The 24404-nt window shown below is 40.4% G+C and overlaps 1 protein-coding gene across 1 annotated transcript in view; it reads right to left on the reverse strand.

The window, feature by feature from the left end:
• Positions 1-1856: 1856 nt before the first annotated feature.
• The window catches only part of LOC147066427 (kin of IRRE-like protein 1), a 273510-nt gene continuing 250962 nt past the window's right edge, over positions 1857-24404 (reverse strand). The window contains exon 15 of the mRNA XM_085956198.1: positions 1857-2071. Coding sequence (XP_085812324.1) covers positions 1857-2071 — 215 coding nt within the window. The remainder of the gene's footprint in view (positions 2072-24404) is intronic.

Below are 24404 nucleotides of genomic sequence, written 5' to 3' on the forward strand. Positions count from 1 at the left end.
AAGTCTCATACTAAACTGAAACTAAAACTTAACTCCACATTAGTATTAGTATTTGAAATATCGGCTTCAATAGAATCGCTAAAATCCACTTAGCTGGGCTTTTCGAAATGTTCCATTTATTATAAAATTTTAAACACATTTTAAATTTATGAGTTGTTTTTATGTTATGTTATAATATTTTTGTTAACATAAAATGAATAACAATGATTTTTTCTCGGAGGGAAAAATATGCTGCCACAGAAAATTTATGACCTATTGTTGATACATAGGATGATGTCATTCGCATGAATAGACTAATAAATTAAAATATAATTATATTCGAGTGCTATCTTGCCCGCGCGCATTTAATGTCAATAGTATTGAAAGTCTACCAACTAGCCAGCCAAACTCGCGATGATATCATTTTTTATCAAGTTTTTTGGAACCAGTTTATTGGGTCACACGTACTGAGTATGGGTAGTTTCATCCGATACTTGAGTACACAAACTGGTGACAGTATTTCCAACTCACCTCTAGTAAGTATCAAATATGACTTTACATTTTAATACGACAAAGTTTACAAAAATATTCTTTTATGGTATTGATCAGATAATAAAATTTTAATTTATAAGATTATAAAATATAGGAAATTATAGCAACATGGTAGTATACATCTTTCCTATAAAATACTCTAAATAAATATTATCAAATAAATTCTTAATTTTTACCCTCACATAGCACTTTGGCCATTTAAGGTTTACATTATACATACTATATCAAAAGTATTTTGCATAAAAGAAGTAAATTTATTCAGTAAATTGTATTTGATTGCACGTTTCGTTATTTCATTACTAGGTGTATATTATACTATATTATAAAACCTATTACACTCAAAATCAAAATGTCAGAGTAAAAACGTCGTATGCGGTTGCGACTAGGGAATCCAATCCCGAGCCAAAATTCTGATCCCGGGATTTCGGGATTACAATTTGACAATCCCGGGATTGGCATTTTTTTCCATTGTTGATGTAAAATTTTTATATTTACAAATAACATTGATAAAATCGGTCAAAAATGAATCTAGTATAATTTATACTATTTAAGACATTTATTGTTAATATTGTATACGTTCAATCTTGGAAATACATAAGTTTAATGGAGTAAATAATATTGTAATATAAATAATAATGTGATTTAAATATGAGATTGCTGTTTCTGAAAGTAAAGACTTAATGAATGGGCTTGCGAGATTTAAAATAGTAAAACAAATCATGGTGTACTTATGGCCTTTTCGCTTCATAAATATGAAGCTGCCGTAAAACGTATGAAATCATGGTGGAATTATTTTGTTAATAGTGCGAAGCACTGTTTTTCCAATCTTTCTCATTTTTATTAATTTATGTGAAAAAATAAAATGAAACGGCAACTTACACACGGGTATAAATCAAACTTCATTCAAACTCAGTTTATTTCTAATGTAGTTATTTGTTATTCAAAGTATTTTTTCTGTTATATTTTCGTTTATATTTGATTTTCCATAAAAATTGATAAAAAAATCAATCCCGAAAGTTTCGGGATTATGTTTATCAATCCAAGGATTCATAGGTATCGAAAATAGCTCGGGATCACGGGATTGGAATCCCTAGTCGCGACGTTGTATGGTAGATAAAATATGATGGAAAATTTCAATGAATAAACATTATTCTATTCCATTCAATGTTCACGTATATCTGAAGCGATATAATATGATTATGTATTATTGACGTGTGTCGAAGTTAAATTGTATTGCACAATAATGTAATATGTCTCAATGATATCGTATTTAATAAAGGATATGTAGGTATTTAAATATAAATTATTTTAGATAATAATTCTCATCACACACACGACTCTGGCAGTCTGGTGTCCAGCAGTTTCTCCTTGAAAGCCTGCACGTTGAGGGAGGCGTCTGCGATGTACCGCGATGACGTGGATGTGGTGAGGGGGCGTCCTACTACTGGAGCCGCTACGGGGACGGGGGGAGGGTCTTCCGGCGAAGACTGCTTGGGGCTGGTGTCTGGACCCCAGGTTCTGGCGTATAAGGCTGGAGGCTCTGCAAATGATAACGGATTTCCGTTAATTACCACGTTTTTATTAGCTCGTATTCTTGTTTGTCCAGTACAATTTTTTTCTTGTTTGTCCAAGATTTGTATTGGACGATTGAAGATTTTTAATTTACTTCCCGACTAGCTAGACATTTGAAACTTTTAGAATATATAAGAACACGATGACAATGCATTATTTTAATATCTTTTGGCCATCTTTAAGCAGAATTGAATTCATTTCCAGTTAATTCTGTTTTGTAGGGAAAGTTATTTCAGAAAAAAATTAAAACACTATTATTGGTTGTTAAGGGGGTCCTAGCAACTAAATTATTAATATATACGTGCGTTACTATGGAAATCAATATGAAATGTCATTTTGACAGTATTCTATATTTATTCAGTATTTCTATCAAGTACAAAAAAAGTATTTATTAATACATAGAATTGTCAAGTTTATATGATTCAACAGAAAATTTAAAAACGTGGTATATAAAAAGTTCTTTTTATCTTGTAAATGTTTTAAATTAATATGCAGACATTAAAAGAAATCTTGAAAAACATACGCAGTAGAAAAATATAGAATTCGAAATAGTTTATTAAACAAATATATTAAAGGAAAAAATTCCCCAAGCATCAAATCTTGGACCAATTATGTTCCTCATATTTGTCAATGATATAGTTAAAGCCATGGATGGAGTAGAATTTTTACTTTTTGCGGAAGATTTGAAATTATATGCACCAATTCGCAATGAGTTGGACTGTTGCATGTTACAGCAAAATCTCTGTTCAATTGAAAGTTGGTCAAAAAAGAATAAATTAGAATTTAATACTGACGAATGCTTTTGTATTACTTTTTCTAGGTCAAGAACCCCGATTAAATATAATTATATTATGTCAAAAAATTCTTTAAAACGTCAATCTGAGGCGAAAGATCTTGGGATAATTTTTGATTCTTCATTATCCTTTCACTCGCATATAACTTCCACGGCTCTACGTGCGAGTAAGCTTCTAGGATTCATCATGCGACAATCCAAACCATTCAAGAATCCTAATGTATTACGTACACTCTACGTCTCATGTGTGCGTAGCATTCTTGAATATGGGTCGATTATCTGGTGGCCTTATGAGGTTTCCTATAAGCTTATTTTAGAACGCGTCCAGAAGAAATTTCTTCGATGTCTTTATTTTAAAACATTTAACTATTTTCCTTTCGATAATTCGTCAGATGATTATTTTCCGACTGTCTTTCTACAAGGCATGCTTACTTTTCACTCTCTTGAATCTCGTCGGTCTCTTCTGCTGTTGAAACACTTTTGCCTGTTATCGCGAGGGATGATTTCCTATCCTGGTGTCCTAATGAATTTGAATTTCCACGCGCCTGTCAATTACCTACGTGGTCGCAGCCATGATTTATTCTGGATTGGAACCGTTTCCTCGTGTCAAGCCTATCAGGCACCATTAGCTAGGGGTGCAAGACTAGTAAATGCGCTCCCTAAAGACATAGACATTTTCAGTGATGTACTTTGCATTTTGTTTTTGAAACTGTATTTTTCTGTATAAAATTGTATGTTTTTCGTTCTCAAAAATTATATTTTTCTGTATTAAATTGTACTTAAGTATGTTTTGATTTTTTTTTTGTTATTATTATTGTTATTATATATATATTTCTTTTTCTATATTCTCTTCTCTCTTGTGAGGGTAATGTTTGACTTATAATGTAAATCTCATGTTGTGTACGTCTTGAATTTAGATTTGTTATGTCCACAATGTTTTGTATTCTTAAATAAATAAATAAATAAAACTGTTTTAATAATTTTTTTTTAATCAGAGGTTGGATTGTTTGTATCAAACTTCGTTTTATTAATTGTGTACACACATAACGGTAGCGTATCGGCTAACAATGTCGTGAGTATTGGGTTCGAATCTTGGGTCTGACAAATTCCCGTGTTATTTTAAAATATATGTTTTGAGTCAGAGTATGGACCTAATATGTCAAGCAAATTAGTTAATTAGTTAAGAAAAAAAATCTGTTAATACAACCTCTGTGTTAATACAGCACTCTGTGGAGACGGCCATATGATTCTTTTAGGATCGAACATGGTGATTTAATTTTAATTTATTGTAGCAACGAAATCACAACAAATTATATAGTTGTGAATCTTTAGACAACGAATTAAAAGGATAAACATGTATATTTTGAAATTTTCACAATTTATGGATATTTTTTATTCTTCTTTGTGTCAGGTACTTCGAAAATTGGCAATTGCAACACTATTTTCCACAGCTTATAAAATCTCGTTTAAATTACATTTTAGTGAGAATGCCTTCTATTAACATATGTGTTGTATGTTTTGCATGTCGCCACATTGTAGATTTTGTTTATCAGAAATACCATTTTTGGTCTCTCTGTCTCAAGTATATCCTATCATAGTTTGCAGTCTGTTAAGGGTTTGCCAGGTTTAAATATTGTAAAGTATGAATAACTAACATTTATGTTGATTTTTATAAAAATATTTTGTAGACATGATATTATTAATATTTATATTATGTAAAATCCCATATAATGCGCCTACCATATCAACTATGGAGTTATGCTGTTTGTATCATTGGAGCGCTCTCTTTCATCTTAGTACATGACGTCGTCCACTTATTGACTGAAGTATATGGACACCACGCAGGGCATCCAAATCTATATATGACATGCCTGCATTCTGTAGCTATGCTGAATATAAGATGATATTTAGCGGATTTCTAGGACGCCAAAACTGATTGATTTAGAAAAAAGCAGACTAGATTAAGAATTTATTGAGGCGTCCGTAGCCGTATCCGGAAATTTGTTCGTATGCAATTCGCCGTATCACACTTCATCGTGAAATGTTGTATCGGAAATATAATATGGTCGTATATTAAAGACCGTCTGATCTCTTTGGGTTGTATAGTGCTGAGAAAATTCACGTCTAAATAAAACACAGTTCTTGACGGTTTACAGCAAGACAGCGGCAAACAAATTTTGAAAATAGCCGATATGCTGAATTATTTGTTAGGTTAGGTTGGATTAAGTTAAGTTAGGTAACGTTAGGTTTTCATTCTTGAATTCATGAATTTTGCCAAAATCGGCTATGAAAATTGGCGCAGTTCCATCTAATAAATTGGAACATTATTGGCTGCAATGCTCCACGAACAACGGGTATTTTTTTACATCTCGGTGCTATAGAGATGACGGTATATATATACGGTCATCTCTTTCCGATAAGAAAGCTCACGGCAAACTGTGCTACGGTGAAATTTAATACGTACAAATTTACATGTAGCATGTGGCCAAGACTAGTGTATCGTCGTATTTTCACATTTGGATATATCAAGAGAATGAAGGGTTTGGATTATTATCTACAAACCCTATTACACACCGGATATCTGCCACAAAATTTTGTTATCCTTGACTCGTTACCATAAAATAGCACCGTCAGAATCCAAGTATTGGAGGCACATTTGTTTCTGACTGTGTACGTACAAGTAGGCGTTAAAAATATTAAGTATTAAGTTGAATTCTGGTACAGCCTTCGCCATTCGAATAGCGAACTCTAATGAAGGCTGTAAATTCTGTGATGTAAATAATATATTGACCAGTGGCGAAGGGTGGAGGTAGGCTGTAAAGATCTGACATAAAAAGTGCACATTAAACATTGTCGTCATTCGTATTTGTTTTTATTGAACTAAGACTAAGATAATACAATACAAATGGTATTGGTTATTTTTTAAAAATCAATTAAACCTTGACTCAATCAAACCATAACAGTTTTCGTATGTTATTGGGGATTCGACGAAATACTACACACTTTTTAATTCGTACTTATTTGTTTTCATTGAATTAAGAGTACATAATTGTAGTACATATTGTTGGCTGATTTTTTTTAAAATTTATTAAGCCCTGACTAAACTAAACCATAGTAGACAAAATATTATTCTATCTATAAAATATTCAAAATTATGTATTAATATACGTATCCGGAAATTTGTACGTAAACAGTTCAGCGCAGGACACTTATTCGTGCGCCGCAATACGTGAAACATGAGTACGTGTAACATTTTAATCAAATGACGAGTTCTTCGTTGAACATTTCACCGTGGAGTATATTTGTACGTATGCTACAACATGTGGCGAATTTTATGAGATGTCTTTACTAGGTTAGGTTAGGTTAGGTTAGGTTAAGGTTAATCTAATTGGAACAGTACTATTTGCAAACTATCGCCGTCTTTTTTAAGATACGTACAAATGTATTCCACGGTGAAATGTTCAACGAAGAACTCGTCATTTGATAAAATGTTATACGAACTCATGTTTCACGTACTGCGGCGCACGAATAAGTATCCCACGATGAACTGCATACGTACAACTTACATGTAACCATTAATATAAATTTTTTGACTATTATCTATTTTGGCTTGGTTTTGCAGTGTTCAATTGAATTTTCATAAACTAACCAACACCATATTATGTAAATTATAGACTAAGTTCGATGAAAACAAATACGTATAACTGACAAAGCTTATGGGAATGGGATAACTGGACGCCAGGACAATTGGACGCCGCATTGTCGTAGACACGTATACAGAATGTGGACGAGGAATTTTAATCAGTTTCTATCGACTACTTAGTAGTTTTAATTCATTTTACTCTTAACATAATGGTTTTTTTTATTGCGGATTGAGAATTACCATGCCTAAGGATTTATATAACATAAAAAAACTCTTTTTTCGTTGGAACTTAAACATATGCACTATTAAATCATTATTTACGTGTGCATATTTAAATTCTCATCAACTATTCAATATATTTTCGTCTATTTAATTTCGAATTGCTTGGCGTCCAGTTGTCCCGGCGCCAAATCGTCCTTGACCCAAGTTTATTGAAGACTATTTATGTCGGGTCTTAACAGCCTACCTCCATCCTTCGCCGCTGATATTAACAGTAAATAATATCACAAATCCAATAAACAAACAAACAAGATTTAAGGATGTTTCAAAATTATTAAACATCAACCATTGTAATTTTTGATTAGCCTTTCTTTTATAATAACAGATTATTAACCTTTCTCAATCACGTGACTGAAAAATATGGCACGGATAAAACGTCATCGAAAACCCAATTTCGTATTCGGCGCCGCGAGTCGCAAAATCCTATCCGGAAATTAAAACCTTATTCCGCTAAATAAATCCGTGTTTATTATTTTTAAGCTCGATTAGTCAATTATTGCCGTTGAGCTTTTGAATCGTATTCCATCAATAAAATGACAAAAGCCAAGTAACACGGTGTAAGGAGACTGCGTTTAATGAAGTGATTCCGATGGGGGTCAGAGGGCAGCTAAGTCGTAGGAAGGAGTGTTGGCTACGCGAGCTGAGAAATCCGCTCAACGTTTGGGATATTGGAGAATTTATGCGACTGGCATACTGCAAAACAGACGGGAATATTATATAGGTATTACAATATTATCAACAATTTATGATAGTAGATATCATAGAAAATGTTGTTATACTAAATTATAAGTCGAAATAGTCAATGTGAGAAAAGATCATAAACTAGCCATTCAAAATCAAGGTTATAGAAAATTCTTCTTTGAATGAACACATCATAACTTTGAGGGGTGCTTCCTGTAAATTACGCCATAAAAATGCCCGAAAGATTATAGAAACATGTCAGTAAGTGGAAAGAAAGCATGTAGTGAATATAGTGCCCACCACCACCCGTCATATATGCACAACCGTGGATAGTGGATATGCACGGCCGCTTTCTATGACGCTTTAAACGTGTCTGAAAGAAGTGATTTTAAGTGCTCATTCCGTCCCGAGACGGAGCCGCACGGGACTGATGCTGCAACCATGCACCGTAGTGCTGAAAGAAGAAAGTTAAGAAAGAAAATGTTTGTTTTTGGACTGGCTCTGCTGTCCGCTGACGTTAAGCGCTTTGTGTACCCGCATACTGAGTGTCACGAATTGAAATGGATGAGTCTACAGAAGAGTCGGGACTATCCCGCTCCCCATACGACGCTGCAAATTTCTCAAATGCCGCAAAGTTGGCCTCGGTTGCTACCAGATCTCCATGACCAATTGGGCCCGTGTGAGGACGGACCCTGGCAAACAGCTCCGCTCGTTCGAATTCCATAAGCGGGCAATCCCAGAGGATGTGTTCAACATCTTGGTGGTCATGCCCGCAGGTACAACCCGGCCCATCTACTATCAAGCCAAACTCGTGGAGTCTGGCGGCGAAGTTGCCATGGCCGGTGAGGAACTGGCTAATCCAGTGCGAAGGTTGGAGTCTTCTAGTTTGGTGCCTGCAGAATACGTCTGGAAAAAAACGGTAAGTGTGCCGCCCCTTGGGGGAGGCGGTCCACCTCGCCTGCCATGCCGCAAATGCGGTCTTGTACACAATGTCACTTACAGTCTTCCTGTAAGGAACGTCCTCGGATCTCTGCGGTGGTGTCAGATGGACACCGGCGAGTATTGTGCTGATCCCCCTCAAGAGGAGGGTGATCGATCCTCTGACTTGGACGTGCAGATCGAGGGGTAGCACCCCCGCGAGTACGGCAAGCGCGTCAGTAGAAGTTGTGCGGTAGGCTTTGGTAAGCGAGATCAGCGCAAGTCGCTGCCCGCTTAATAGTGCGCGTCTCACGAGAGTTAAGGAGTTTACTCGAGAATGCCAAATGCTGGAGGCGTAACCGGCAATTCCCATGAAAATTGCGCCGTATGCAACCTTAAGGGCTCTAGGCTTAAGTCCCCAATTGCTGCCCGCCATTCGGGCCATTCTCTGATAGGCCGAATTGGCCTTAGAGACGGCCGTCTTGGCGTGGTGAACGAAAGACAGCTTGTCATCAAGAATTACTCCCAGATACGTAACCCTTTCGGAGAAACGCACTGAGGTCTGGCCAAAACGAACCGTGGGCGGCCGTCGAGTTATGTTGACCCGAGAACTACCCCTGAGGAGGACAGCTTCCGTTTTGCTCGGGGCAAAGGTCAGCTTGTTCAGCAACCCCCAATTAAGGATTCTGCCCAAGGCGTCCGTGGCTGCACGCTCAAGTGTCGGTCGGCTGGTCGCCCCAACAAGCAGGAGCAAGTCGTCGGCGTACGCAACGAGCGTGCAGCCCGGAGGCAGTGGCAGGGACAGAACGTCGTCAAACAGAATGTTCCACAGAAGGGGTCCCAGGACGGAGCCCTGGGGACACCCCATGGTGGTCCTCCTGTGAATCAGGCTGGGGCCGGAGTCGTAGGTTATCTCCCTATTGCTGAAGTAGCTTTGAACTAAGGCAAAGAGGTCCCCGGGGATCTGTTTCAGCCTAAGCTTTGCCAGAACCAAGGGCCACCACGCAGTATCAAACGCGTCCGCTATGTCGAGAAAAATCCCGGCAACGAGGTCCTTGCCAGAGCTCTCCACAGAATCGATCACAAAGCGAATCGCATCCTCGGTGGACTTTCCGGGTCTAAACCCAAATTGTCTTTGCGAGATTGGACAGTTTTCCGACAGGTGGGACTCAATCCTGCTGTTTATCAATCTTTCCAATATCTTCCCGAAGACGGGAAGGAGCGTAATCGGTCTATACGCTTTCGGGTCACAAGGAGGGCGACTGCCGGCTTTGGGGATCACCGTGAGATGACCCTTTTTCCAGCAGTCGGGGAATATGCCACTACTCATGCATTCTTTGTAGAGTTGCGTGATCTCGTGTGAGGCAAGAGACCACGCCCTTCTCGCTAGCGCGTTATCTATGCAGTCAAGCCCCGGGGCTTTGCCAATCGGGAGGCTGGCAAATAGGATCCCTAGCTCGGACATGGTAGTGGCTGCGGATCGCGGAGTGTTTAAGGGGAGCAGCGCATAGATGCGAAGCTGCTGAAATCGGTCGTTGTCAATGTCGAGCGACTCGTTGTCCTGCGGGATAAGAGCATCCAACAGGACTGTGGCGGACTCTTCAGAGCTATTGGTGAACGATCCGTCGGGGCGCCGTACCGCCGACATGACTTTTCCGGGCCGTAAGCCCAGCTTCATCACGCGGAAGGGGGGGCCCCACGGATCATTGCCACCCATTTCAGTGACGAACTCTCTCCAGTGCACCTTCTTAGCCTTACTGATTGCCTTTTTGAACTTGAGTCTAGTGGTCCTGTAGGTGACCGCAAGCGGATGGTCCGCGTGCAGCGGCCCCTCCAGCGATCTTCGCGCTGCTTGTAAGGCCCTTCTGGCCCTCCTCATTGTGTCTCTCAGTCTTGTCAGTCTCGGCTTCCACCAGGGTGCGAGGTTCGGCGGTCTCGGGGTCGTCCTTCCGATAGTGCCCTCCGCTTTTTCAATAATGAGATTCGTGAGGTCCTCAGCCGCAGCGTGCATGTCCTTTGGCGGAGGGCGCGAGGCCATCCTGTCAAGACCCTCAGCAAACTCGCGGTCAAAACGTACCCAGTCGGTTCCCTTGGTCCTGAAACGCCTCGGCAGTGACTCGCTCACAAGTGAAGCGAGAGACGCGTGGCCCCTCTCGGTCCTGTAGGCGAACGTGATCAGACGGTGGTCGCTTGCTGACGCTTCCAAATGGACATTGAAGTTAAATTCCCTCCACCAAACCCGCCCCGCACCACACTCGGTCTTAATCGAGAGTATCACGGGACCCGTCAATTGGTGATGTGAAGCATCTAAAAATTGGCCTGGGAGTGTCCTGGGAGAAGGTGCCCAAGACTTAGGTTGCTACGCTCAAAGTGAGCTCTGACTGAGTTTACTGAGTTTACTCTAATGCAAAGTGCCAGGGAGAGAAAAAGCACATGGAAATTACTAAAAAGAAAATGAACCTACTTCGGGGTCCAAATGGGGTCCCTTGACGTTTGGTCAGGGGAGGTCAAGTTGGGCCCGCGGTCCAAAAATGGTCCCTATCCAAAGTTGGACAGGGACACGAGGGGGGGGTACGGCGGACCTCAGAGACGATGTTTTGGCGAGGTTGACGTGAGTATATGCTGTGGTAACGAGGTGACGGGGGAAAAAGCGTGAAAAAATTCTAAGTCCAAAATGGGCTTGATGTAGGTATATAATAAATAGAAAAAGAGAGAGGTTTGGTGAATCTGAGAGAGAGAATTTAAAGGTCGGAAATTGAAATATGAAATATTGGTGCGGGTAAGGCGAGGTGACCGCCCGCTTTGGACGGCCGCCAAAAAGCGACTGACGTCAAAAATTTAAAAAGTGGGCGTGGATTTTGAAGTATGGGTTTAGGATGGAGGGGGCTTAATGGAGTTGTTTACTCGTAGGGAGTTGGCTGGTGGGTCATTTGCAGAAGAATGATGGTGATTAAACTTTGGTCCTGCGCGTTGATTGGAGATGCTCCTGTTAATCGATATTTGATGTTGCTGCGATGGCAGCAGGCGGCGGGTTCAAAGTTCAATGTTAGTGATTTGTGACGGCGATTCACTTAGAACAACCGCGAAAAATCACTGAGGTTTCACACTATTCACATATGAGTAACGTTATTATGTTAGGCAGACGGTTGCTCATTCACTGTACGAGTTTGAAGTGATTTGAGCGTCTGGTTCAAACTCTGAAAGCAGATTGCTGTCACTAAACACAAAAGTCACAAATTCCCGGGAAAATCCCGGGAGAAAGCACTCGAAAAAGTGTCTGATCGAAGTCCAGGGGCAGGCGCGGGTAAAAATGTAAAAACGGGATCGAAAACAGTGGAAAGCTGGGTCAGAAATTAGAAAATTGCGAAAGAACGGTGAAACGGCGTAAAGACAGTTGCGGAGCGTAGCAAAAACACGTCTACTCTCGGCAACGTACAACAACGTACGGCAACGTACCCAGTCGGTTCCCTTGGTCCTGAAACGCCTCGGCAGTGACTCGCTCACAAGTGAAGCGAGAGACGCGTGGCCCCTCTCGGTCCTGTAGGCGAACGTGATCAGACGGTGGTCGCTTGCTGACGCTTCCAAATGGACAGTCCAGTTCACGACGCGTCCGGCAGAACCATTGGATATCAAAGTGACATCAATGTGAGATTCCCCATTGTTGGTAGAGAATGTGGCTGGACCATTAGAGTTATTCAGCACCGTCAGGTCGTGAGTTGCCACGAGTTCCTCGAGGGGCGCCGGATTGTCCCGGCCAGACCGCGGCCCCCGGGGGGCCCACAGCCATGATTGAACATTGACGTCCGCTCCCACTATAATCTGTTTGCCGCGGCATGCAACCAGAATTTTATCGAGCTGCTCGACGAATTTCAGGATGTTTACGCTGAATTTAAAGTAAGAAGAGACCACCACAATGGAGTTCCCCGATCGGTCGGAGACCTCCGCTACGGCAAAGAGTTCGCTCGACAAGTGGGCAAGGTGTAGCACCACTAGGGTAGGATTCGCAACGAAGATGCAAGCCATGGACCCCAGGCCGTGGTGCATTACCCGACCCCCACTGAAACCCAGGTTGGGGCCGTAGGAGTAAGGCTCCTGCACCAGGACCAAATCGATGTCTATTTCCCGAACCGTCTTGATCAGCTCCGCCGTTATAGCCTTCCCTTTGCCCGCATTTAACTGACCATTGAAGTTAAAGTCCCTCCACCAAACCCGCCCCGTACCACCCTCGGTCTTAATCGAGAGTATCACGGGACCCATCAATTGGTGATGTGAAGCATCTAAGAATTGGCCTGGGAGTGTCCTGGGAGAAGATGCCCAAGACTTAGATTGCTACGCTCAAAGTGAGCTCTGACTGAGTTTACTGAGTTTACTCTAATGCAAAGTGCCAGGGAGAGAAAAAGCACATGGAAATTACTAAAAAGAAAATGAACCTACTTGTTTATTAAATTAAAGAACGAAGCTAATCATACAGGCAGCAAAATTTATGTGAAGAGATCTTCACGCCCGTAGTAAGACGCCGCAAATTTTTTGAAAGCAAGATAATTGGCCTTAGTAGCAACCAGGTCGGACGAGCCGATGGGTCCAACAGCTGGTTGGACCGACCTGAGCATTTCCTCCCGTTCGGAGCACATACTCAGACACTCCCATAGGATGTGGTTGGCATCCTGTATTTCCCCTCCGCATGGACATGTCGGACGGCTTACAAGTCCAAGCTCGAAGAGCTTGCCAGCGAATCCACCATGACCAGTCACAAATTGACTGGTGTAATGGTCTGGAGTCAGATATTTGGTTATCTCCATTCGCCACTGTATGTTTGGAAAAAACGTATATGTGTGCCGGCCCTTGGTCGATTCGTCCCACTTTCGCTGCCAGGTCGTAATGGCCGCGTTAAGCGACATGAGTCTCATTCTGCGCCTCAATAATGCTACTCCTTCGCCAGCTAGCCGAGGTGAAAATCACCAACGTCGGCCTCCTCGCCCTTGAGGAGCAATATTGAAGCGCCGCTGACCTGAATATGCAGGTCAAGTGGGAGAATGCCGGCCAGGACCGGGAGCGCGTCAGTTGAGGTAGTACGGTAGGCCTTGGTAATGGACAGAAGCGCGATGCGCTGTCCTCTTAAAAGAGAGATTCTAAGTTTGACACTTTTGGGAATGCGCGGGCACCAAGCACTGGCGGCATAAGCCGCGATTCCCATAAAAATGGCGCCGTAGGCGATCTTGAGCGCCCTTACTTTTAAGCCCCATCCTTCACCAGCCATGCGGCCGATCCTCTGGAAGGCCACCCCAGCCTTGTGGACTTGGGTTTCGGCATGGTGTAGGAAATTTAACATTGTGTCCATTTTGACGCCTAGATAGGTGACGATCTTCGACACTTTCACTCTCGTGTCACCGAATCGGACTGTGGGTAGTCTCGAACAGCTAAGTCGTCTCGGTCCTTTAAGGACAATGGCTTCTGTCTTGGAAGGTGCGAATGATAGTCTAGTTAATCTACCCCAAGCCTCAATTGATGCTAAAGCTTCGCCAACGGTGCTCTCAATCTTCGCCCTGCTGTCGGCCTCGACCAGCAGCAGCGCATCGTCTGCGTAGGCAATGACAGTACAGTCGGTTGGAAGCGGAATTCTAAGGAGATCGTCGAAGAGTACGTTCCAGAGAAGGGGCCCGAGGACTGAGCCCTGGGGACATCCCATGCTGGTGTTCCTCTTTATTGTGGTTGAACCAACTCGAAACTCGATCAATCTATTGGTGAAATAACTTTGAATTGACGCGAACAAATTTCCTGGTAGTCTCTTCAGCCGGAGCTTTCGAAGTATAAGAGGCCAAGACGCACTATCAAACGCACCTGCAATGTCCAGGAAAACTCCTAGGACGTATTTACGGCGAGAATTTTCAGCAATGGCAATCACGTTCCTTATGGCGTCGACTGTTGATTTGCCTCTTCTGAATCCAAATTGCTTATCGGAAAGCTGCGAGTGTGTCTCCAGGTGAGCTTCAATCCTGTGGCACAGTAGCTTCTCCAGCACTTTGCCCAGAGCGGGCAGAAGTGTTAGAGGGCGGTAGGCTTTGGGGCTAGACGGTTCTCGGCTGCCAGTTTTGGGGATTACCTTAAGTGTGCCCCTCTTCCAGCAGTCGGGGAACGTGCCGCTTCTGATGCAGTCACTGAGGAGGGCTGTAATCTCTGGCGCGGCGATGGCCCATGTGCGTTTGACAAGTAAATTGTCAATGCAGTCCGGGCCCGGGGCCTTGCCAGCAATCAACGTGCGTATGATGTGGTTGATCTCCTGTTCGGAAGGCAACGATGAGTGATCCGTGTCGATGGGAAGAGAAGCCTCAAAGCGGGCCATCCTCATGGCGTTATCATCCCTGGATTCGTCATCCAGGGGGATGAGGGCCTCGAGTAGGACCGCAGCCGTTTCAGACTCGGTACTGGTGAATCCGCCACCCGGTTTCTCGATGCCGCACAAGAGGCTCGTCGGTCTGAGTCCCAGCCTCAGTGCACGGTATGGAGGACCCCAGGGGTCCGAACCTCCCTCAATGGTGACGAAGTTACGCCAGTAGTCTTTCTTGGCTTGAGTAATCGCTTTCTTGTATTCCATTCGGGTGGATTTGGCCATGGTTGCAAGGGGATCGATGGAGGCAGGTGGTTGCTTGCGCAGGCGTGCACGTTGATGGGCCTTGCGTGCTTTTCTGAAAAGGTCACGCAGGCGCGAAACATGCTGCGTCCACCACGGCGACTGGCTTGGTGGCTTGGGCTTGCAGCGTCCGAGTGAAGCTTCGGCTGACCGAACCGAATCATTGAATCGAATAATCCGTTCGGTTCCGCTCCTGTGCCATTGCGTACTTGCGCGCTGGGCAATCAGGGTCGATCGCTGCATGTTGATGCGGCTTCTTGTGCCTGGCGCAGGCCGGGCACTTTCCGGGGGCCTTAATATTAGGGCATTCAGCCCTATCGTGTCCTTCCTCGGTGCAATGGCCGCATGTGGCGCTTCTCGCCGAACAATTCTTTGCCATGTGGCCGTATAAGTGACACCTTGTGCACTTGACGACGCCACAAAAGTCTTTGGTTGGGAAGGATTCCCATCCCATATATATGCGCCCGTCATTGATGAGCGCTTCCCTCACCTTTGCCGGGACCGATATCACCATGTGACATTTTCCGATTCTGGGGCCTGCCCTGTGGCTCAGTTTAACATGGCGGTATGCCTCCGAGGGGAGACCCGTGACCTCTTGAGTGTTGGCCTTAATGGCTTCCTTAAGGTCGTCCTCCGTCGTCTTGACCGGCACGTTGAATACAATTATCCGCGGGAGCCTTTTTCCTGCGATTTCAGCCCGGAGACCGGCCTCCTTTAGACCAGGAGCGGCGGCCAGTCGTTTGGCCTCTTCCTCGGTTCTGGGGTGAATGATTACCCCACCTCCACGTACCATTCTCAAGCCCGTTATTTGGACTTTTAGTTCCGCGGGCACGATGGCTTTCTTGACGACTTCTTTAGTGGCCGGAGACTCCATTCCTTCTTGTGTAGGAAAAAAGAACACGCCGGGCCTTGCGGCGGTTGTTGGTGGCACAATTGGCCATTCCGGAGAAGTCTGTCTGACCGGCTTGGCGCCTTTTCGAGTGACGTCGCTCCAAGAATACTTGGTTCCTTCACTGACTGCGTCACCAGTGGCAGCGGCAACCGCGTTTATGTAGGAGGCACGATCTTCCAGTATGGCTTTGCTGGATTCAAGCTTGATTGCGAGAGACCAAGTCTCCGCGACGACTGCCTCCAGTTCCATTGTTATCGCCTTAATTGTCGATGCGGGGATATTTCCGTCGCCGGAGAGTAATTCTTTCACTCTTTGGATTGCTTGAGCAACCTTAGTAGCCCCGTTTTGTGAGTCCGTAACATCCGAGTCGGCTATCCTACCCCCGGGAGGGGCAACGCTCTTTGGATTCTTGGCGTTTGGCCTCGGGGTTTCCTCGGAGTCCTGTGGTATTTCCTCAGCCAGGGAACGTCTTTCCTTCCTGACCTTTTTGACCTTCTTGTTGGCCTTGGTGGCTGCCGCCTCTTTCCTCTCTTTTCTTTCTGTGGCCGCTTGGCGTTCGGATGCTTTGGCTTTCATGGCAGCTTCCGCTAGGATTTTTTCCGCTTTCAGATCCGCAGCCTTTCGAGCAAGGATTTTCGCCTTTGTGGCAGCCTCCGCCCTAGTTCTCACCGTTTCCTTTTCGGATTTGGTGGTGACAAGCACTGCATCTGTGTCAGAGTCCTCGGAGGAGGGGTCGGATTGCGTATTGTACCAGTCCTCGGGAACTATTGGCTTATCCCCTCCCGGGGGCGGATCGACTGCAGGTTTTCCCATGCCGTTGCTTTTCTTGTGGAGTTGCTGTGGAGAAGCTTATTATATAATATATATATATATAAGATTAGTGGCATAAGTAAATGACTAAAGTAAAAGAAAAAGTAAAAAAAAAAAATTATATATTTTTTCAAATATTGAAAAAAATATTTAAAAAAAAAAAAAAATGTTATTTAAAAAAAATATTAAAAAACTATTTAAAAAATCCTTTTTTAGAATTATAAAAAAAAATTAAAAAATATTTCTAAAAATATATATAAAATATATATTCTTTATTAAAGAAACTAGGTAAATGATAATATTCAATTCAATAAAATAATCTAATTTAAATTTAAACTTAAAATATATATGCAAGTAATATTATTAATAAAAAAGTCCCTCGAAGTTTTCGATTTCCTCCAGTAGTTTCGAGAAACTTCTAGAAGGATTTGCAGTTAAGTGTAATTGCTATGCGGATTTCGAAATTCGATTCTTCCAGATCATTCGAGAAAGTTCTGGAAATCGTTCAAATCAAAACATGAATAATTTGCACGTGTTCGGGGAATGGTACAATACAAATTATGGTTTTTTGGAGCTAGAATCGGTTGGTCTGAACCGAATTTCTTCGGACAAACACCAAAACGTTGAGGGCACATACGCCTGTATCCCACAAACAATTTATCACTATAGCCCAAAGGGGGCCTTCACAATGTCACAAATAGCACAAAAAAGACAAAAAAAAAAAATGGTTTTCACTCGATTCACGAAGAACCCTGAGATTTTCCGAAAACTTTCCGACGACTTCGAATGCAAGGGGGCTCCCGTCGACGCCTGGGAGCAAAAACCGACTTTTCTGAAACACTTTCTCGCGACACTTTATCAAAAAACTAACATTCAAAAAGATTTTCCGGTTTTACGGCTTTCCGGAGGAATCTCTCGGAAAAGTTTTGTATCACCAGGTTGACATTCATGAGCCAAAACAGAGAAACCTTTTTTTTTTCAAAATCGGATGACTTTTCGATTTTTAAAGCACAAAAGACCCGGGAGCTACACGATGTACGTCTTACTCGAGAGCATGTAGTGAATAGTAAGTTTTCCATTCATACGTATAACTGTAGGGGTCAATGATTTGTACTCGACAGTGCGTCGCTATAGGATTTGTTTCCCGAATATCCATTTTTGTCGAAATCGACATTTTAATGCAGTTCAATTTCTTTTATCGAACTCTACCGAAATCATTTATAAAAAAAATATTTTTTTATCTAGGAACAGAGATATTTTTTTGAAAAACCCGAATACGCCATGTTAAGTTACAATTACTCCGTGTTGTTCTCCCGAATGTCCAACTATTCGTACCTGAATATCCAAGTTAATTTCGGTCGAAATAAATCTCTGGCTGAGTTTTTATTTCCCGAATATGACTTTTAGCCAATCAAACCGCGCTGACGCCGTGCATCTCGCTCCCACATTCACGCTGTCTAGCTCTAAAACAATCACGCCCACTTTCATATTTTTCGGCCGTCTGGAATCCTCTTTCAAATTTCGTCTTATTGATATTGTTTTTAAAGTTACTATTGTTTTAATAGTGAATTCATCTAATTTGAAGAGATCGTTTATAGCTGATACATCACCAGTTTGGCCTGAACTTATAGTAAAGTTATGGAAGTGAGTATTTTAACCTAAATAACTGCATTTTGTTTTGATAAATGACACAAAATCCCAACGGTTATATGAATTCTACAGTATGACCCGGCAACTACTATGACGTAAAAAATAATTATTATTTCAAATTATTATTAATCAAGCATTGTTTGTCTTTATTTTACTTTTAATCTAGGTATTTCTATGAAAATAAAGGCGATGCTATGATTTATTTTTGAATGCGCTGATAGTTAATTTAATTTAATATGTATGTTAGTAACTATTTATTTGGTGAATATTATATACTTAGGATATTGGTACCTACCTAATATTAGCAGCCAATGGTAATTAATTTATAGATGCTGTTATTTTGTGTTGTCATTCCAATAGTAAATATATAATATTTATTTGGTGGTTTGTAATAAGTTTAATTGTTAATTATAGAAATATATAGGTATAATAATATACAGTTTTTTTTTTTTTTGAAAAAGTATTAATATAAAATTGTTAGCAAGTACGAGTAAGTACCATCATAAAATATTGGAGAAATCCGTGACGTCGGTTAGTAATTGAAGTAGTAGATACTTACCTACTTTTATTTAATAAACAAAAACCGATCGCCAATAGTCGCTTGATTTTGAAGAATACTGATGAGCAGGTATTAACAGGCCAATAGTTAAAGTTTGTCGTCATAAGTATGTCACCTCGTAGCATAGTGGATAATTCGTGGACTTGGTCGTAAACCCAGGAGATGCAGGGACGATTCCTGCCGGGTGTCTTACTTTTTTCAAAAAGATTTTTTCTATTGGTTTTAATATATTTTCTCAGAAGTGATTTTCAAAATTATGTATGTTCAATAATTAGAATGGTACATTCTTAAATCTTGTGAATTATTCGTTGAATAAAAAAAAAGATTATTAAAAACTATTTTATTACTTATTACGAAAAAAACCGAAAAAAGCGAATGCCGCATGTTATTATTACCTACGAACTTGGGTTATTACGATCATTAGGTATTTAAATAGTAAAAGTAATCATTACCAATTATCGTGTAAATAAATATAACATTTGAGGTGCGTACTTTTTAACCACTCAGTAATCCGTGGGCCGTGCAGCAATACGCTACGGTCTTAAGTCCCGAACGTCCATGGTTTGTCCCGAATATCCATTATTCTGAGAGAGCGCTAAAAATTTCCCGAATATCCACAACGAGTACTTGTAAATAAAACGCATTTTCTGTGCATTTACTGATTTATACCAGTATATTATTCTTGGAATCTATTCTTAGATAATGTTGCAATCATACAGTGTAGAAAGAATGATTGATACATCTACTGATATTTCAATATACGACAATGAAATTTGTTTTTCGTCTCCTGAAAAATTGACATTTGGTCTATTCGGGAAACAAATCCTATAGCGACGAGTGTACGAATTAGCAAGTCATTTAAACTATCGCACAATCGTCGCATACAGTCACCATATTCTACACGTGTGACGTTCTTCGATGGAAACGAAACGTTCGAAGTGCAATAATGAATGATGAGGCCAGCAGATTTCTCAATTGTAAACTTCATCAGCAATGACTCGCAATTTACCGAATATTCATGCATAAATTAGCGGGCCATAATTGATGAGTTAGGCAGTCTAAATACCTATTAGCATCAATCTTAATCTCAGTCCGATCAGTAAGCTTCGTGTCAAAAGCCCCGCAAAGCATTCTATTCCACCGAGCTCGGATGTCGGAACAGTATCATAAGTATTGTAACATAGCGCTCTTGTAACATACTTTTGTACCGACTGTTTACGCTGCAAATAAAACTCGCTCCTCCATCCATCGGAGCAATCACCAAATCTTGATTTCTCATCTCTCCTCCTGATCACTCTCCATCTACACACCTCCTGGTCATCGCCAATCACAGCGGTCTCATCCCTCAACAAACAGACCTCGCAAAATAACTAAATGGTGAAGAAGACAATATGACGTAAATATTGACAAAAATAAAACCATCGAAATTTATCCAAACTGCAATATTGTGAATATAATATAGGTTCTAATTACCTCTCTCAGAAAATCTCTATGTCAAGATAAATATTATGTTCAGTGTTCGTTAATGTCCAGGTTTCTGAGGTGTACGTGACCACAGGGTTAACTATTATTTTGTATAGCGTACTTTTCATTCAGCAAAATAGTAGAATAGATTGTTCTTTTTTATTGAACGTGAATAGATTTTTTTCGTTCCACAGGTTTATGAGAATTTGGAACTGACTGGGGTACTTAGCTGATGCGGAGTATACCGGTCGTAAATGTACACGCTCCGAATACGTGAACGGGGATAAATGGGACACCCCCGCCTCCCCCCGCTTGGCTCTCTTATCGCTATCTCGTCACTCTTCCTTATAAAAAAGTGATTTTTCTTCTTAAAAAATAATGCTTCCTTGTTCAAAGTTCGCGACTTTAAATTATTGCCGAAATTACGCTGCTATCATAAATTTGCACAGGGCTTGGGATGAAATATATTGCAAGGTAGAAGACACTAGTTTTCATGTACTGAATAACAAGGTATGATTTATTTTTCTTCAACATTATGAACAATGTGTATTTTTAAGCTATCAACTTTACATGCTGACTTCAGCAGTAAATTTGATATAACGTCTATGAAAGTCTTTTTATAATGTTTAAAAAAATATCTAGCTATTCTACACTTTATGATGTGCAATTGTTATTTTGACCAAAGTAAAAACCCAAAATCCACTAGAGACAGTGAAACAAAACTGTAAACTTCAACGATAGTGCTAATTATTCCTTATAATTCGAATGCAGTATGGTAGAAATGTAGCATATTGACATAAATGGCAATAACTTGTATGAAATAAACAATCGAAAATCTTCATTTATTGTGAACAAGTTACCATATTTTATTCGAAGATAATAATTAATAAATAACACCACCATCGTAATGCGCGATTCATTGTCACGTCCTGAATATAGTCGGTCATGGTAAAGACCATAAGTAAAATATTGTAGCGATACATATGAGCGTAAAGCGGTATCCACATTGGAAACAAGTTGCTGGCAACCTCTTTAAATTTCGATTAAAAAAAATATGATCACATAAATTACTAAAAATAATAATTTATTGAGGTTACCAATGTGGACACGGTATAAGAATAAAGCTCAGTTAAATCATATAATATTTCTATATAGTGTCTTTCAGTCATTCGAATCATACAGTGTCCATCCGTGATGACGTTAAACTATATGAGGTAAATTTACAAGATAAACGAAATTAACTAAACTAACTGAATTAAATAACCGTTACATAGTGTCCCATCCGAATGTAATTAATTTATTAATAACAATATATAGAAAACATAAGTATTAATTTACAAAATACTGTAACCTGCTGCCGCAACCTTCCGGATAACCCTTTAAATATATTCTAATGGATTTAAGTTTTGTACTTTTCCATTTGAATCGTTTTTTGCGACCCGGGTTTCGCCTTTTGGCATCTTCAGGCACTATGTACATTCACCAAAAGGCAAATATACACTAGGCAAAAGCCGGGTCCAAAAACGACTTGAATGGAATAGTACAAAACTTACATCCTTCAAATTTCATCAAGTACCTTCAGTCGATAGTATTTATACTTTAAATATAGTCAATGGCTTCATTAGACATTATTAACATACGGATCTGCATAGTGAGGTTGGAAAAGTTACCTGCACATCGAATGTAAAATATAAAACATCGGTTGCTGTACCTATACATAGAAACCGACACCTTAACCATTATATCAATATCAGAATTGAAATAGCAAGAAGCATACACTCTTCTGCAATTGAAACATGTAAATTTGGGCAGAGAAGAATTAATAATCATGTATTACATACATACCCCGTACTGGTAGGTATAATACGGAGGCAAAGTCTGGACGTTAAAAAACGGATCATAAGAAGAACGGAGGCTTTCAAGATATCAATGTATCGGCGCACCATGAAGATTTCCTGAGCTAATCACATTCCAAGTAGCTAAGTGTAGTTATAGTTATTATCAAGCGCAGAAAAGCTGACTGCTTAGGCGATAGACGTATGATTTAGTCCAGTTTATAATACATGGAAAGGTTAAGGGCAGAATAAGCGTGTGTAGAAGATCCTCTTTGCTATGCAACCTCCATAATTCGTTCAATGGTCAAGGCGTAAGGGATCTAGGGGATATAACTCGCCCAGGACAAGAAGGTGTTTGGCAAGTTGGTCAACCAACCTTTGACATACGACGGTACCAAAATGGGAATACTACTAGGTATATAATACTCAACGAGTGTTTTACGTCCGCTCATTTTATATACTTATATATATATATATATATATATATATATATATATATATATACATAAATATAAATAATTATTATCAGTAAAGTTTATCTTTGATTTTGAAAAATATTTCTTTTCTTTTTGATGTGTTTATATACCTACCATGTATAATAATTATGATTTATATATATATTATTTATTTATGTGTCAATTGATTCATCATCATCAGCCTGCATCTATCCACTGCTGGATGAAGTCCTTTCCAGCTGATTCCACATCTCTCGGTCCTATACATTGCGTTTTCACACACTTCCGCAAAACTTAACCATTTCATCGATCCAGCGGCATCTAGGTGTACCTTGCGGACGTTTTGTACCTCTTGGGTACCACTGGATGACTAGATTTGCCCAACAATTGCCCTTTCTTCGAGCTATGTATCCAGCCCATTTCTATTTGAGTTTTTTAACAAACTATATTACATCGCAAACACTTGTCTGTTTTCTAATTTACTCATTTCAATTTTGTCCTTTCGCGTTATGCCCAGGATGCACTTCTCCATACCATACCGTTGTGGTACTCTAAGTTTCTGGAGCTCTCTCTTACTTAGGGTCCATGTTTCACATGCATATGTGATTACGGGAAGCACACACTGGTTTAACACTTTAGGTACAGTGGGAAGTCACTTTTGAAAACATTATTCAGGCGGTGAATATCAATATAATTAACATCCATACATATAATTACATTAAAATTGTCAGTATTTTTTTTTGCTTTATATTCTGTCACTAGATGTCTCTAGTAGATCTACTGTACCATTGCATTTCGCCTTAAATAGTTTTAACGTTAGGGACAGAATAAGTTGGTGGATATGACATTTATGTGGGTAAGGCAGTATCTTTTACGAAGAGGCAATAAAAAACTTGTCCATGGAAGATCCACCGCGGTATAATATGTTTTTAAACTGTAAGTCAGGTAAAACTTATTATCGTGTTTTACCTAGTTTCAGACCTTTACATATTAAAAAATGTTTTGAAGTTTTAAAAGACCTCAAGGAGATGCATGTTTAACGTCATACTGTAAAATTCTTTACTTTTTAATCACTCACGTAAAAGTTTTATGTGAAAACCTAAAGAGTTTGGTAGCAATTTTTATAAAAAATGACAACACAGTGTAAAACGAAATTTATCAAATTTATATTGAGATGGGCCGGATACATAGGTCGTAGAAAAGATTAACGTTGAACGAATAAGATAATTAAGTGATATAAGATGGATGAAAAGCCGGTATGAGGGCGTTGGATTGAAGAAATATTAAGGTTTAGTGAACATATGTCACAGTAAAGTTGTGATTATATTGAGATGCACGTCACGTACTATCAAGTGACGTCATAGTTAGCTGCCGCTACGGGAAAAAGTGTGTAATGTCGTTATTCTTGGTGTTAAAAATGTTATCTTTAAACGAACATTGTCAGGAAAATCTGCCGAAATCACTAGAACAACAATGAGGTCACCTCACGTTGTACCGCACTGAATCGACACATGCATGATACAATGAACGTTTTTTCATCAAATTTTTCAATCATTTTCTACAATATGCTTACACATTTTCGATTCATGTCAAAATCACGTGTTTTTTGTTTTAACGGTTGGCACCATGTATTTTCTTTTAGAATGTTGTCTATTATCTATGGTCTGCATGTTGGGTTCTGTTCAAAATATTAT

The sequence above is a fragment of the Rhyacophila brunnea genome, unplaced genomic scaffold, assembly GCF_057557595.1.
Source record: "Rhyacophila brunnea isolate RB1 unplaced genomic scaffold, BYU_Rbru_1.0 scaffold_5, whole genome shotgun sequence".
NCBI lineage: Eukaryota > Metazoa > Arthropoda > Insecta > Trichoptera > Rhyacophilidae > Rhyacophila > Rhyacophila brunnea.